At 42.1% G+C, this 13,418-nt stretch overlaps 1 protein-coding gene across 2 annotated transcripts in view; it reads left to right on the forward strand.

Annotated features, from left to right (window-relative positions):
- The window catches only part of TCP11L2 (t-complex 11 like 2), a 37,554-nt gene extending 24,754 nt beyond the window's left edge, over positions 1-12,800 (forward strand). For both annotated transcript variants that reach the window (XM_065938418.1, XM_065938419.1), the window contains 4 exons: positions 1,846-2,033; positions 2,241-2,422; positions 5,051-5,223; positions 10,411-12,800. In XM_065938418.1, coding sequence (XP_065794490.1) covers positions 1,846-2,033; positions 2,241-2,422; positions 5,051-5,223; positions 10,411-10,655 — 788 coding nt within the window. In that variant the 3' untranslated portion in view covers positions 10,656-12,800. The remainder of the gene's footprint in view (positions 1-1,845; positions 2,034-2,240; positions 2,423-5,050; positions 5,224-10,410) is intronic.
- The last annotated feature ends 618 nt before the right edge of the window (positions 12,801-13,418 follow it).

Raw genomic sequence — 13,418 nt, forward strand, 5'->3', positions numbered from 1 at the left:
TAAAAAGGAAACCTGCTGGGTCTCATGCCAGATATAGAGAGCAGAAGCTTTTTGAGAAGCTACTAAGTGACAAGTACCACTGGGAAAATGTTTGATTAGTTTCCAAAGCAAGGTACAATATCTAGTGTATAGTTGGTGCTCAGCTGCCTTTGAAGAAATTAATGGAGAGGCTTTTTTTCACATGAAAAACCAAGTACCGGTGCCTCCTACGGTTGATCTTGCTCTTGGAGCCACTCAGAGCAGCTGATCTTCTTGCTTTTGGGAGTGAAATCTCAGCAGCGTGCATGTGTGCTGAGTTGTGTCCAACTCGTTGGGACCCCTGGACTGGAGCCCACAAGGCTCCTCTGTCCATGGGATTTCCCAGCAAGAATACTAGAGTGGGTTGCCATCTCCTCCTCCAGGGGATCCTCTCGACTTAGAGATCGAACCCATGTCTCCTGCTGCTCCTACATTGGCAGGTGGATTTTCTTTACCACTGAGCAACTTGGGAAGCCCCTGAGATCTTAGCAGATCCCTCAGACAAAATCCTTGTTTCCCTCTAAACTCCTGCTCTTTCTGCTTTACCAATTGTACTCACACCTGGTTACATATAAGGATCACCTGGAGTATTTAAACACAGATGCCTGAGCCCATCTCAGGCTGATTAAATCAAAATCTCCAAGAGCTGACACACAAAATCTTTATTTTTTTAAGTTGATTCTACCATCAGCCTGGATTGAGAACTTCTGTGCTACACTGTTGCTTTTGTTTGAGATAACTAAATGGGCTTTTAAATGTGTCAGTTGTAAATGATTACACTTGTAGTATAAATGCATATTATTGCCACATTGTAATTATACCCGGGATGGTTTCCACTCTTTCTCTCTGTTGGATCTCTTTTAAAGACTGCAAGTCTTTTACTTCTTTATAAACAAAACTGGGAAAACCAAGAAAAACATTTGCCAACTGAAGAGAAGTAAAGTTGTGAAATTCTGGGGGTGGTGTTGCTTTAGTATAGCAAATGGAGCTGCTCATAAATCACCCCTGTTTAAGGGCTGGGTCTGATGAATTTTAGGGTGACTATTCTTTATTTCATTCACTGAGTTTTTTGTTCTTGTTTTTTTTTTAATCTGCACCTGTGTTTAGTCTGCATTTTAAAGCAATTGACACCTTATAAATTCCATCAAATGCATACTTTTTATAAGAAATGTGGTCTAAAGAACAATTTATTTCTAGGGGGAAACCTTAGAACTGGGTCTGAAGTAAAAAAAAAAAAAAAAAAAAAAGTGTTCATATCAGCATGTTGGGAAAGGCATAGCTGAATCAGACACTGATCAAGACACTCCAAGGGGTCTGGAACCCAAAATGTTTAATCACCACTGCTTTTAATCTAGATAACTTTTCTGCACAAGACTCAAGGTCATATATGAGCTGGCCTGTCTGTCCATCTGATGCTATCTGCTGCAACTCTCTCCTCCCTTCCCTGCTCCTTTATGGACCGGCAGTACAGACTTGCTTGTAGCATCCAAATTGCCATGCTTTCTCATTATGCTGTCTCTTTGTGTGGTCTGTTCTCCTAGCCTGGAGTGACAACTCTTGCCTCTATCTGCCTCGTGTCTTTGAAATATCACTTATGGAGTTCTTCCTCTTAGATTCTACCATAGACAGCCTCTCCTCCCTCCACCCCCACTGTGCCTTCTAGTACTCACTGTCTTCTGCTGCAATTGTGAGCTTACATGACTGTCTGCCCATCTGGACCACAGGCTCCTTGAGGATTGTGGCCGTCTTACCGTTCATCATGTGTGGAATGCACAAATGAAGGAGTCTATCAGTCGTAGGACAAGTGTGTGGCCTTTTCCCTTGCAGGTGCTCTTGATCAAACCACAGAGTGGATAAAAGAATCTGTCCATGAAGAGTTACTTTCTCTTTCTGAGGCTACTTTAACGCCTGGAGCTGAAAACAACTCCAAGCCAAGCCTGAGTCCTACATTGGTGCTAAATAATAGTTACTTGAAACTGTTACAGTGGGATTATCAGAAAAAAGAATTACCAGAGGTGAGTGATTTTTCCCCTTTGGCTTCCCTCAAGTTTTCAATATTCTAATTCTTAAGTTCAAACAGTGTCTATCTGTGTTGCATGTGGTTTAATAACCTTAACTGGAATCGGATGAAAAATGGGGGTTTGGATGTAACACTCCTGATTTTACATGTTCATGGTACTGAGCTTCCCTTTCTACTTTTATATCTTAAATAAATATGCTAGACACTCATGACAGATGGAGCACGTCTTCAGGAACTGACAGAAAAGCTGAATCAACTGAAAATGATTGCCTGCCTGACCCTTATCACCAACAACATGGTGGGTGCTCTTACAGAAGGTCTACCTGAGCTTGCAGTCAGACTAAAAAGGATTTCAGCTGTTCTACTTGAAGGCATGAACAAAGAGTGAGTTCCGGCGTTTTTATCTGCTCTCCCTTGTATTCCAGCTCTGCATGTGTTTCAGAGAACATGAATAACCCTGGAAAATCTGGATGTGGTATTCAGGACCGTGCTTTAGAGAAGCTTAGCTCATGCCTTCTTTTCCTAGAGTTTCTTTTCATATCTCTGAAGGCTTAGATGTCCCTCATTGGTAGGGAGAGGTCTTTTCCATAACAGGTGCCAGGGTGAGTGTAGTGTTTCCACTTAGGACGGATGTGTGTACAAGCTCTCCTTTGACAGTGTTGTGGAAAAAACAAACAATACCTAGAAATTCGTCATGTTCAGTGTCTGTCAGGGAGGCTTTCTGATTCAGTTGTTCTGACTCCATTTTTCTGCAACAAAATGTTTACCAGCTTCACAGATCCAGCTTCTGTGAAGTCTACAGAAGTAGTGACATCTCTGTCCTTCAGAGATGTTTTACAAGTCAGTGAAAGTTTTGTCTTTGCCAAATTCATTTCTCAGTATCAACCCATCATTGAATACTAGAATCCCATTTCAATTTTGCATTATTGCAAATTGCAATTTCTAATCCTGGCCAATGACCGGGTGTTTCCATGGGTCTCCTATGTGTCAGCTCCTCTTGCTGACCGTCCTCTCAGGTGTTTTCAGGGACTTTACACCTAATACATCCAACATCCCATCCTCCTGCTTGTTATTCAGAGAGCACATGGATGACTTGATAAAATCCTAGAATCTTAAAAGCCAAACTAGCCCAAGTGGTTCCGGCAATCCAGAGTTCTCATTTTGACCTAAAGCTCAGAGAGAATAGGATTTGCCTTGGGCTGTACACCAAGAAAAGGTCAAGCCAAGGCCCGAGCCAAGCCTGTCAAGTCCCTGCCCTTTCTACTGATCCTGCGCTAACCTGCCAGGCTCTTTTCTTTCACATTCCAGGACCGAAGACCTGTAAGGAAAAGAAACCTGCTCTGGTTTTGCAGAACCCTGCTTTTAGCATTTCCCCACCCTGGGTAACCACTATTTCCCAGGAATTCTAGTTTATTAAGCCTTTCGTGAGTCCCCAAATACTGCTTAGTGTTAGCTGCTCAGTTGTGTTCAACTCTTTGTAACCCCATGGACTGTAGGCCAACAGGCTCCTCTGTCGATTGAATTCTCCAGGCAAGATGACTGGAGTAGGTTGCCATTTTCTACTCCAGAAGATCTTCCTAACCAGGGACTGAACCCGCATCTCTGCATTTCTTGTATTGGCAAGCAAATTCTTTACCGCTGAGCCACCTGGGAAGCCCTCCAGTTCTGCCTAAGTATTCATATGAAGCACATAGCAAAATGGTTACTAAAAGGACAGGCTTTTGGGTTAAACAAACCAGAGTTTAAATCCTAGCTGTGCTACTGACTTGTAATGTACCACTGAATAAGATCCTGAGTCACTCGAAGTCTCATGGCCTCACTTGTAAGAAGGGACATAAACATACCTACCTTAGAGTTATGGCAACTTAAGATGACATTTGAAAAGACCCTGATGCTGGGAAAGATTGAGGGCAGGAGGAGAAGGGGACGACAGAGGATGAGACGGTTGGATGGCATCACCGACTCAATGGACATGAGTTTGGGTAGACTCCGGGAGTTGGTGATGGACAGGGAGGCCTGGCGTGCTACAGTTCGTGGGGTCGCAAAGAGTCAGACACAACTGAGCAACTGAACTGAACTGAAGATGACTCGTGTAGGATTTAGTGCAGGTGTGTGGCACATGGTAAGTGCTTGATAGATGTTAGCTCTTAAATAACTAATTAGTTGTTAAGTCATCTTCTTTATAGTTGTTCTGCCTATCTGATTATTTTGTTGTTTTGTCTAATTCCCTCACCACCATCCCTCCTTCTCTTATCCTTTAATTCCCATTTTGCACAAGGTTGTGTTAAAGATCCTTTCTGAATAGCGAGATGCAGTTTTCAATATCATTCACAATAGTGTGGACACAGCAAATGCTGCTTCCTGTTACACCTTTTTCCTTACCTATTAAATAACCACCACTAACTACTTTTTACATCTTTCTGGACTGTATATATTTGGGATTACTGATCAACTACTTGAAAGTAACAGTTGGGAAAGGGTCTCTTATCTTTCATCCTGATAGGTCAAGAGTTTTAGGTAATTTGTCTTTATGGTGTTGGCCTCTGATTATTTCTTGTTTTTGGTTGGTGTTAGAGGTTTCCTGCTCAGGCATGGATAAACAATTGATTCTATCTTATTTTCTAAGTACATTAAAAACAAAATCTATGACTAAATCCACTCAAGCCAGAGGGTTTATTTTACAAATTAAACAAACATTTTTTATCTCTTTCTGATAGCCCTGCCTGAAAATGGGGTTGCAGATTTATTTTTAGGGATCACATTTTTCTGTCTGTGCTTTTCATATTTCCTACAGAATTGAGTGATTTTAAGCATTTAAAAGTCTGATGCATGTAAAGCTTGGTGGTTGGGAGGAGTTTCCTATTTTCTAAGCTCATTCTAATAGAGGTAATTTTTGTCTATATAAGAGAAAATTGGTAGACATTTGAAATAAGCTGGTATATATTTCAAACAAAACAAAAACCTGCTGTATAAAAGCTGTCCCTGGTGGAATTATTGTTTCATATTTTGTAGGACCTTTAACTTGAAGGAAGTCCTGAATTCTATCGGCATTCAGACTTGTGTTGAGGTTAACAAGACCCTAATGGAGAGAGGTTTACCAGCTTTAAATGCTGAGGTTCAAGCTAACCTTGTAGGTCAATTCTCAAGCATCGAAGAAGAGGACAACCCTATCTGGTCTTTAATTGGTGAGCCCGTATACTTTTATTGGTTTCTGCCTCAATGCCAATATGCTTTACCATGCTGGCTTTGGCTAATGTTAAATATCAGTCAAATTTTAGTCTTAAACAGATTACCTGCTTCTCTTGGTGAAAAAATATTGAAAACATGAAGAAAGCATTCATATTTTCAAATGTTTGGGACTCACTGCTGCCTATGTGTGTATATATAGTGGAGTGGGGATATTTCAGGGTCTTCTACCTTACTACCCAGCTGATAGGGTTTTATGAAGAAAATAACATCATGCTGCCATCATTTAAAATTCCTAGATCAATACAGCAATCCAAACCAGATGGTGGTATGTTCACAGAAAGTAGACACATGCTCTGATGGAAGCTAAGCTGTGTGAGCTGAGGCCCCTTGCTTGGTCAGGCTTAGAAAGACTGAAAGTTAAAAGGGCCATAGAACTGAGAGGCATAGTGGTGTTTTGTTTTGTTTTTTTTCTGCTTGATTGCTAAGAAAATGAATATCTCAGGATCAAATTGTTTTGGTGAGTTGGGGAAATGGAGAATGTATCAGGATGTTTTTCTGTTACCTGTGACAGATAATTTAAAACTCTACAGTGGCTTCCCAGGTGGCTCAGTGGTAAAGAATCCACCTGCCAAGCAGGAGACCTGGGTTTGATCCCTGGTTCTGGGAGATTTGCTGGAGAAGCAAATGGCTATCCACTCCAGTATTCTTGCATGGGAATTCCCATGGACAGAGGCTCCTGATGGGCTACAGTCCACGGGGTCGCAAAGAGTCAGACTTGACTTAGTGACTAAACAACAACAAAATGGCTTAAGCAGGAAGGGACTGTATTTGCTCATATCACAGAAAAGAGCAGTTGGGGGGGATTGGCTGCCGGTACAGTTAATCAGAGTTCAGATGATGTCTTGGCACTGTTTCCCACTGTTTCCCCCTCAGCACTGCCTTCCTCTGGGATGGCTGTCTCTAAAATAGTCTTTTCCCAACATAGCAAGATGACTTCCACTCCAGCCTGCATCTTTCCATATTTAAATCAAGCAAAAAAAAAGTCAGTTTCCCTCCCCTCTTAGCTCAAACTATAACCCCAGAATTGAATCCCATTAGCTCCAGTTGGTGGTCACATCCCATTTTTGGTGGCCAGAGTGGAAGAAACTTAAGGTGAGTCAGCATTATCTGAACACCTGATCTGAAACTAGGGAGGCAATTGTTCCCCCCCCCCCAACAGAATCAGGGTGCTGTGGCCATAAAAAGGGGATGAGGGTGATGTGGGGAACAAAGCAAGTGTCAGCTGTAGTGGGAGAGAAACAGATGGAGGAAAGAGTGTGGAGTTTGAATATCTAAACATTCCAGGAGGAATCTGCACGTTTTCAAAGCTGACATCCCTAGGAACACACACCCTGGTTATTGTTTAGCTGAGATTCTTAAAGGGTGTCTTTCAGCCTTATCCCTGGGGACATGGGATGCTGGCGATCTAAGCCACCCAGGCCACTTAAGAACTCTGGTGTGCAGCACGTGGGCTTTGAGGGCTGGCAGTGAGGACGGTAACAGACAGCATAACCTCAGCTGCCCGTGGTCGAGCCCTGCCCTGCATGACCTTCACTGCTGACAAGCATGTCACAGCTTGTCATCTCTGGCTGTGCAGCCAGCACGTGGGCCATGGTGCTTCTCGGAGGAGGAGGGGCAGGCTGTCAGCCGTCTCTGCCTCGTACCAGGAGGTCTCACGAGGAGGATGGGATGCATCTTTGCTCATCATGATTTCCCCAGACCATGGAGGGGAGGCCCAGAGATGACCTTTAATAGGTATCTGAGGTGTCAACCACAGATTGGCACTTGCCATCTACCTCTCTAAGGGTTAAATCACGTGCTGTTGCAGCTGCTGACCTCCAACACCCCCTGAAAGGAGTTCAGGATAGAGAATAGAAAAGAGGGCACTCCATGCTCAGGGGAAAACTGGCAGGATAGGTCTTCAGGTAGTTAGATATTCTCCAGAGCTGATTTTATGAGCCCAATTCATGTATCTCATATCTGGAAAAACACTAAAATCCTTCATACTGATGACTGTTTCTCATGACTAGCAGAAGCTTCACGAGACTAGCAGAAACCTTTCATAAAAATGTATTTTTGATTACATGCATTCCCCCTTCACCAAAATCACATATATACTGTCCCTTTCCCCTATGTCTTTAGAGCAGTCTCTCAGAACTATCTGAGGTGCAGTATCCCAGGCTGCAGTCCCCAATACTGCCCCAAATAAAACTCAAGTTGCAGCCCTCACGTTGTGCATTTTTTTTACAGTCAGCAGTGGAGTGGATGAATGAATGCATGGAGACTGGGAGCAGTCAAGTATCTCTCACCTGAGGCCATATAACCTGTGGGTCTCAGGGTAGGGAGTCTTCCTGTCTGACTCACATTCTCCCCTGCTCTGATGGGTACCCCAGTCAGAACTGGAGCCCTGCTGCCCCTTGACAGGCTGGCCAGAGCCTCGGGTATTCTCTGTGCCCGTGCTTTAGCTCAGGGAGAGAAGGGGAAGCTGGGGGCCAGGAGATGCCCCGCCCCGAGGAGGCCTCTTAAAACTCAGTCAGGCCACTTTTTTCCACCCAGCCCTCCCTATTCCAAGTTTCCTGTTCTTTTGCAAATTGAAAGTATTTTGTAACCTTGTTCAAAGTATTGTTGCCTAGCAACTTGCATGACTCACTTGAGCGTCTCTCCCTAGGCTCGGGAAGCCAAGGGCATGTCTTTGGCAGGGGCTGGGTTTGGCTGCTCCTAAATGGACAGACTCTTCCATCACTTTAGTCTTGGCCTAAAAACTGACTCGTCCACAGAAGAGACAGAACTGCTTGTCAGCATAATAACAGTTTTGAAAGACCTGCATTCTTTAAACAGTCTCACAGAAAAGTGTTCGGACCATAACTGTGACAAAAATAGACTCGGGCTCATGAGAGTTGAGCAGCCAGCTTAACGGGAAGTTTAGTGGACTGTTTGCTCTGAATTCTCTGCCCACAGAGGAGCTAGAATACGTGAGACCTTAGAGCGATCCCTGGGACAGAAGAAGGGCTCCAGCTTAGCCCTAGCTTTCCTCCTGTGTTGTCCACGGTACCCACAGTCTGTCTTCTGTTCTCAGTTGATGTGCTATTTATTTACAATAAAATCACAAGTCCCACTGTGTTCTTAGCCTTTAAAAAAGATAATTAGAAAGCAAGTTTTCTTTCAAACCAATTTTTTCAAATATATACGATAAAAATAATCTATGGATTACCTGCTGTGGAAATTGTTTGCATGCTAATAGCCACATACATTTTTAAAAAGTAATTTTCAACTGTACAAGTGATCCCTCCATGAATAATTTCCTCTTGTTGAAAAATTATGGATAAGGCTCAGGTCTTCTTCAGCCCCCATTCCTCTCTGGCTCCTCATGTTTTCAGTTTGGGGTTTATCTTCATAGACCTTTTCATTTCATTCTCACTTCACTACAGTCAATATTTATGACTTGCCTGCTGACTGCCAGACCAGGAAATAAAGGCTAAAAAAGTGGCCCAGCACTCAGAAAGCCTACTGTCCGAGAAGAGAGAGAGAGAAATTCTCAAATAACAGTAATAAGGGGTGAGAATACAACAGATGGTAAGGAAAGCCACAGAAAGGAGGTGACTTTAGTATCAGCGTGGATGCTCTCGACTTCGGCAGAAATGAAGTGAGATGGAAGGGCATTCTAGTAACAGGGAATAGTCTGGGCTAAGATATGGACATGGGACACTGGGCACTTTGAGTTCTAGGTCAGATCTGGCTGAAATGTATGATTTGGCATAGAAGTGTTTGGATATAAGAATTTCAGTAATATTACAGTTGTCTGTATTAGATGAGTGTATTTAAATGGCAGCCCACTCCAGTATTCTTGCCTGGAAAATCCCATGGATGGAGGAGCCTGGTGGTTTACAGTCCATGGGGTCGCAAAGAGTCAGGCACGACTAAGAACTTCACTCACTCACTCATTTTCCTTAGTAAATGTTCTTATTTGTGAGATTTCTGTTTCCAGAGCCAGAGAATGTCCTTGGAGCAGTCTGGGCTGGAGCAGGTCTGGCTGGTCCAGTGCCATCTATCCAGGACACGGCAGTTTCCCTTTTTAAGTATTTGCATGCATTTATGACATCTTCTCAAAGCAGATGCACTGAAGCAGGAAGAGTGGAGAAGGTGGCAGTGTCAGTTGGGGGGGTCCTCCCTCAGTGCCTCCAGATTCTTGCCCACATGGGGGGTGATCATATAATTTATTCTCTAACCCAGGACACTGTTGAAAGTGCTCTTTTTAAGAAGACCGGGACAGCAGGTGTCAACTTCAACTGTCCTGAGAAAACCCAGATGTATGTTTACCTTTGCCATGTGGCAGTTTGGGCTCCCAAGTCTGCCAGATCTGTAGATTTTTCAAGAAGAACCAAAAATTTGATTTTCTATGTGAAAGCCCCTCATTTTAGATAGCTTCTGTTTTTTAGGAAAACACTGTCTGGGCTAAACTAGCAGTCCCAGTTTATATACTCAGCTTTAGGATATATAACTAAAATTATGGACGTTTGAATTTTTGTAAAAGATTCCCCACTCCTGAACGTGCTGTGCATGTTTTATTAGCTATTATGGCATAACAGATTTCCCCGACTCCATCTATCATTGCTCACCAGTCTGTAGGGCAACTAGGCAGTTCATTTGGTCTTGCTGGACTGAGTGCATGCATTTATGGTAAGCAGCTACATGGGTAGTTAGCTCTGCTAGTCTCACCTGGGCTGTCTCAAGTGCTTGGGATTTGGTTGGTTACTGGTTGGCCTAGGATGGCCTAAGATGGAACAGCTGGGCTTCCCTCGACATGGGTTCTCATCTGGCCCACGCTTGTTTACATGGTGGTGGTAGGCAGAAAAGGAAGATTCAGACCATGCCTCTTGAGCATGGAACTCACACACCATCACTCCGGCCACATTCTGCATGGACCAAAGCAGGTCAGAAGGCCATCCCTGCTCCAAGGCCTGGGCACCCAGACTCCAGCCCTGATGGGGAGAACTGCCAGGCTACCTTGGAAAGGGCATGAGTATAGGGAGGGGGTAAAGAATTGAGGATGTTGTTGCAATCCATCTACCACAATTACTATTCTCATGTTTAAGAAGAACGTGCTTTAATAATAGGACAGATAAACATATCTTCTTTCCCCCCAGATAAACGAATCCAGCTGTACATGAAAAGCCTGCTTTGTCTGCCCAGCCCTCCCAGAGGCATGCCTCCCGTGCCAGGAGGCCTTGCTGTCGTTCAGCAAGAGCTGGAGTCGCTAGGCTCGCAATACGCAAACATTGTGAATCTCAACAAACAAGTGTACGGACCATTTTATGCAAACATACTCCGAAAGCTGCTGTTCGGTGAGGAAGCCACAGAGAAGGCAGAAGCTTCTTCATCTACTAACTAAAGAGGAAATGACATTGGATAAGAGATTGGAAGCCCAGCACTTAGGTACCCAGTCTGTTTCCACCAGCGGCATTACAGATGGGCACATCCTCGATCCTGTGTGAGGCAGTGTTAGCCCGAAGTTGTGTAACCCAGTGATGTCAGCACAGCAGAGACATGCACATCACAATGCCCCTACATGTGCACCATTTTCGAGTCCTAAAGAGACTTTTTAACGAACAGAAAGCAATTTGTATTTAATTCTATTACCTATGTAATACTTGTAAATGTTTTCTTAAGCATTTATATCTGGCTTATTCATTCAACCCTTAAGGAGTTGTATTTCCTCACCTGTTACTATCAAATCTAATGATTTTTTTTAAACTTTGGTACAGCTTCTTAAAGGGTTGAAAGTTGTGATCATAACCAAGGGGACTGACATTCTAAATAAATGATGTGAAGTAAGGATAATTGTATTTGAAATGTACAATTAAATTTTATTCATATGTAATAGAAACTTACATAGTAAGTCCTCAAATTCTACAAATATACCTAATCACATTTGGTGATACTGATGGTCAGTATTTGTTTAGAATTTAAATGTACTAAATACATTTTTATGCTATATACAAATTTGAGATAAAACCTCCCTTGATGATTTAATGGAAATAGAAACAAACCCCTTCTAAAATCTCATTCTAGAGGGTGGATTCTTCTTGCAACTTACGCTGCTCTCTGAGAGAAACACTTTTTGCACACATCTCTTCGTGAATGTCCTTGCATTTCTCAGGCCATTAGTAAGGTTTATATAAGATTTTAATATTTTTACATAAGGCAGGAGTGGTTTGAATTGGTAACTTGAATTTACTTGTAAGAAGAAGTTGATAAAATGGGACCCCTATTCTCAGTGAAATTCACATCTGAAAAATAAACTGATGAACTTTGGATTCTTTTTCTTCTTTACGCAAATAACGTGCTAGCAAATGCCTTCTCTGTGGATTTAATCCTTACCCCACCATGACCAAGAAGCTCTTCTCAGTACCATCATCATTTGCCATTCTTGCGCATTAAACTTTGCCACACTGGCACTGCTTGTCGGGAGAAATCTTCTGGAGAAATCTGCTTGTCTTCGGATTACATGCTTCTGAAGTGTTGAGGGAAGCACTACAAAAATGCTTTATTTGCATAAAACGCATTTTTGATGGTTTGATTTTATGAGGACTCCTTGAACCTTAGTGGTCTGGTGGAGAAGAGCAAGTAGGAAGAAAAAGATCAATCCTTCTTCCTTCCTTACCTCTTCTTCCTCACCATGACCTCTACCATTATGGTGCTCCCTAGTGATTTGATGAAGGCCTGGGAAATGATTGTGTGGATAACTTATCTCTGATCTTTGCATTTTGGAGGGATCTGCCAAAGTTTGAGGAAATGTTGAACATCAGCTTTTTTCTCCCAATGACCAATAAATAAATCACCATTCTGTCCATTTGAGCAGCTATGTAGAAGTGGAATTTACTGAACAGCACATCATTGATCTTACCCATTTTTTCCCTCTTCCTGTATGTCCATTCTGCCTGTTTCCTATGCTTAGAAATCATAAGGTGCTGTAGATTTTTGTTTGCATTTTCTCTTAAGTTGAAGTTGTTTCCAGCTGTTCACTTTGGGGCCTGGGTAGCCCAGAGGGTCTGAGAGGTAGTGTGTAGTGTGACTTTCTGTCACCTTCCTGGTGAACTGTATATTTAACTAGAAGACCAGGTGGTATACTTTTTTACTATCAGATTGGAATTGGCTGGTATTCTTATATACTTGATTATACTATAGCTGCCAGCAGGAAAACAATGTGCAAACATTTTTTTTAATGCATTTAAAATGAAGGGCATTCTGCTTTTTTTTTTTTTTTTTTTTTTTAAGTGGCAAAGTAAATCTCAATGTCCCAAGTCTGGATTTAAGCAAGTACATTTATTAGGATTTTTAAATCCTGTCCTTTAGCATGTTGTTTATTTGGTTTTTACTTAAATGTTTACTTCTACTTTTGAGAATTTTCTTAGCATGGTCTTGTTTTGTAATGTCAATTTTCCTAAACACCATACACACATTTTCATTCTTCTACTGCTAAAACATGTATTGTGCGCACTAGTTATATTTTAAAACATTAAAAATTATTTCAAAATAGATGGTGTCTCTGTTTTCTAAACCACCTTTGGATAGCTTGGGGCTGGAATATTGCACAGTCTTTATTGCAGTGGTTCTAGAAGGAATCTTCTACTTAATGTCAAAACCTCACAGACATCAATCATGTTCATTCACTCATTTAGTCAGCAAATAGCTATTGAGCATCTACTATGTGTCAAGAAGTATCCTAGGTATTTAAAACACAGATGACTAGACAGACACTGTCCTGAGAAGTTTGTAACTTAGTAAGAAGGACAAACTCATGAACAATAGCAATAAAGTGTAATTTGGGCTATGCTTTTAAAACAAATACACACAGTACAGAAAGCAAAGAAGAACTAAAGAGCCTCTTGATGAAAATGGAAAGTTAAAAAGTTGGCTTAAAATGCAATATTCAAAAAACTAAGATCATGGCATCTGGTCCCATCAATTCATGGCAAATAGATGGGGAAACAATGGACACAGTGACAGACTTTATTTTCTTGGGCTCCAAAATCACTGCAGATGGTGACTTCAGCCATGAAATTAAAAGACGCCTACTCCTTGGAAGAAAAGCTATGACCAACCTAGACAGCATATTATAAAGCAGAGACATGACTTTGCCAACAAAGGTCCA

This window comes from Muntiacus reevesi, chromosome 1, assembly GCF_963930625.1.
Source record: "Muntiacus reevesi chromosome 1, mMunRee1.1, whole genome shotgun sequence".
Classification (NCBI taxonomy): domain Eukaryota; kingdom Metazoa; phylum Chordata; class Mammalia; order Artiodactyla; family Cervidae; genus Muntiacus; species Muntiacus reevesi.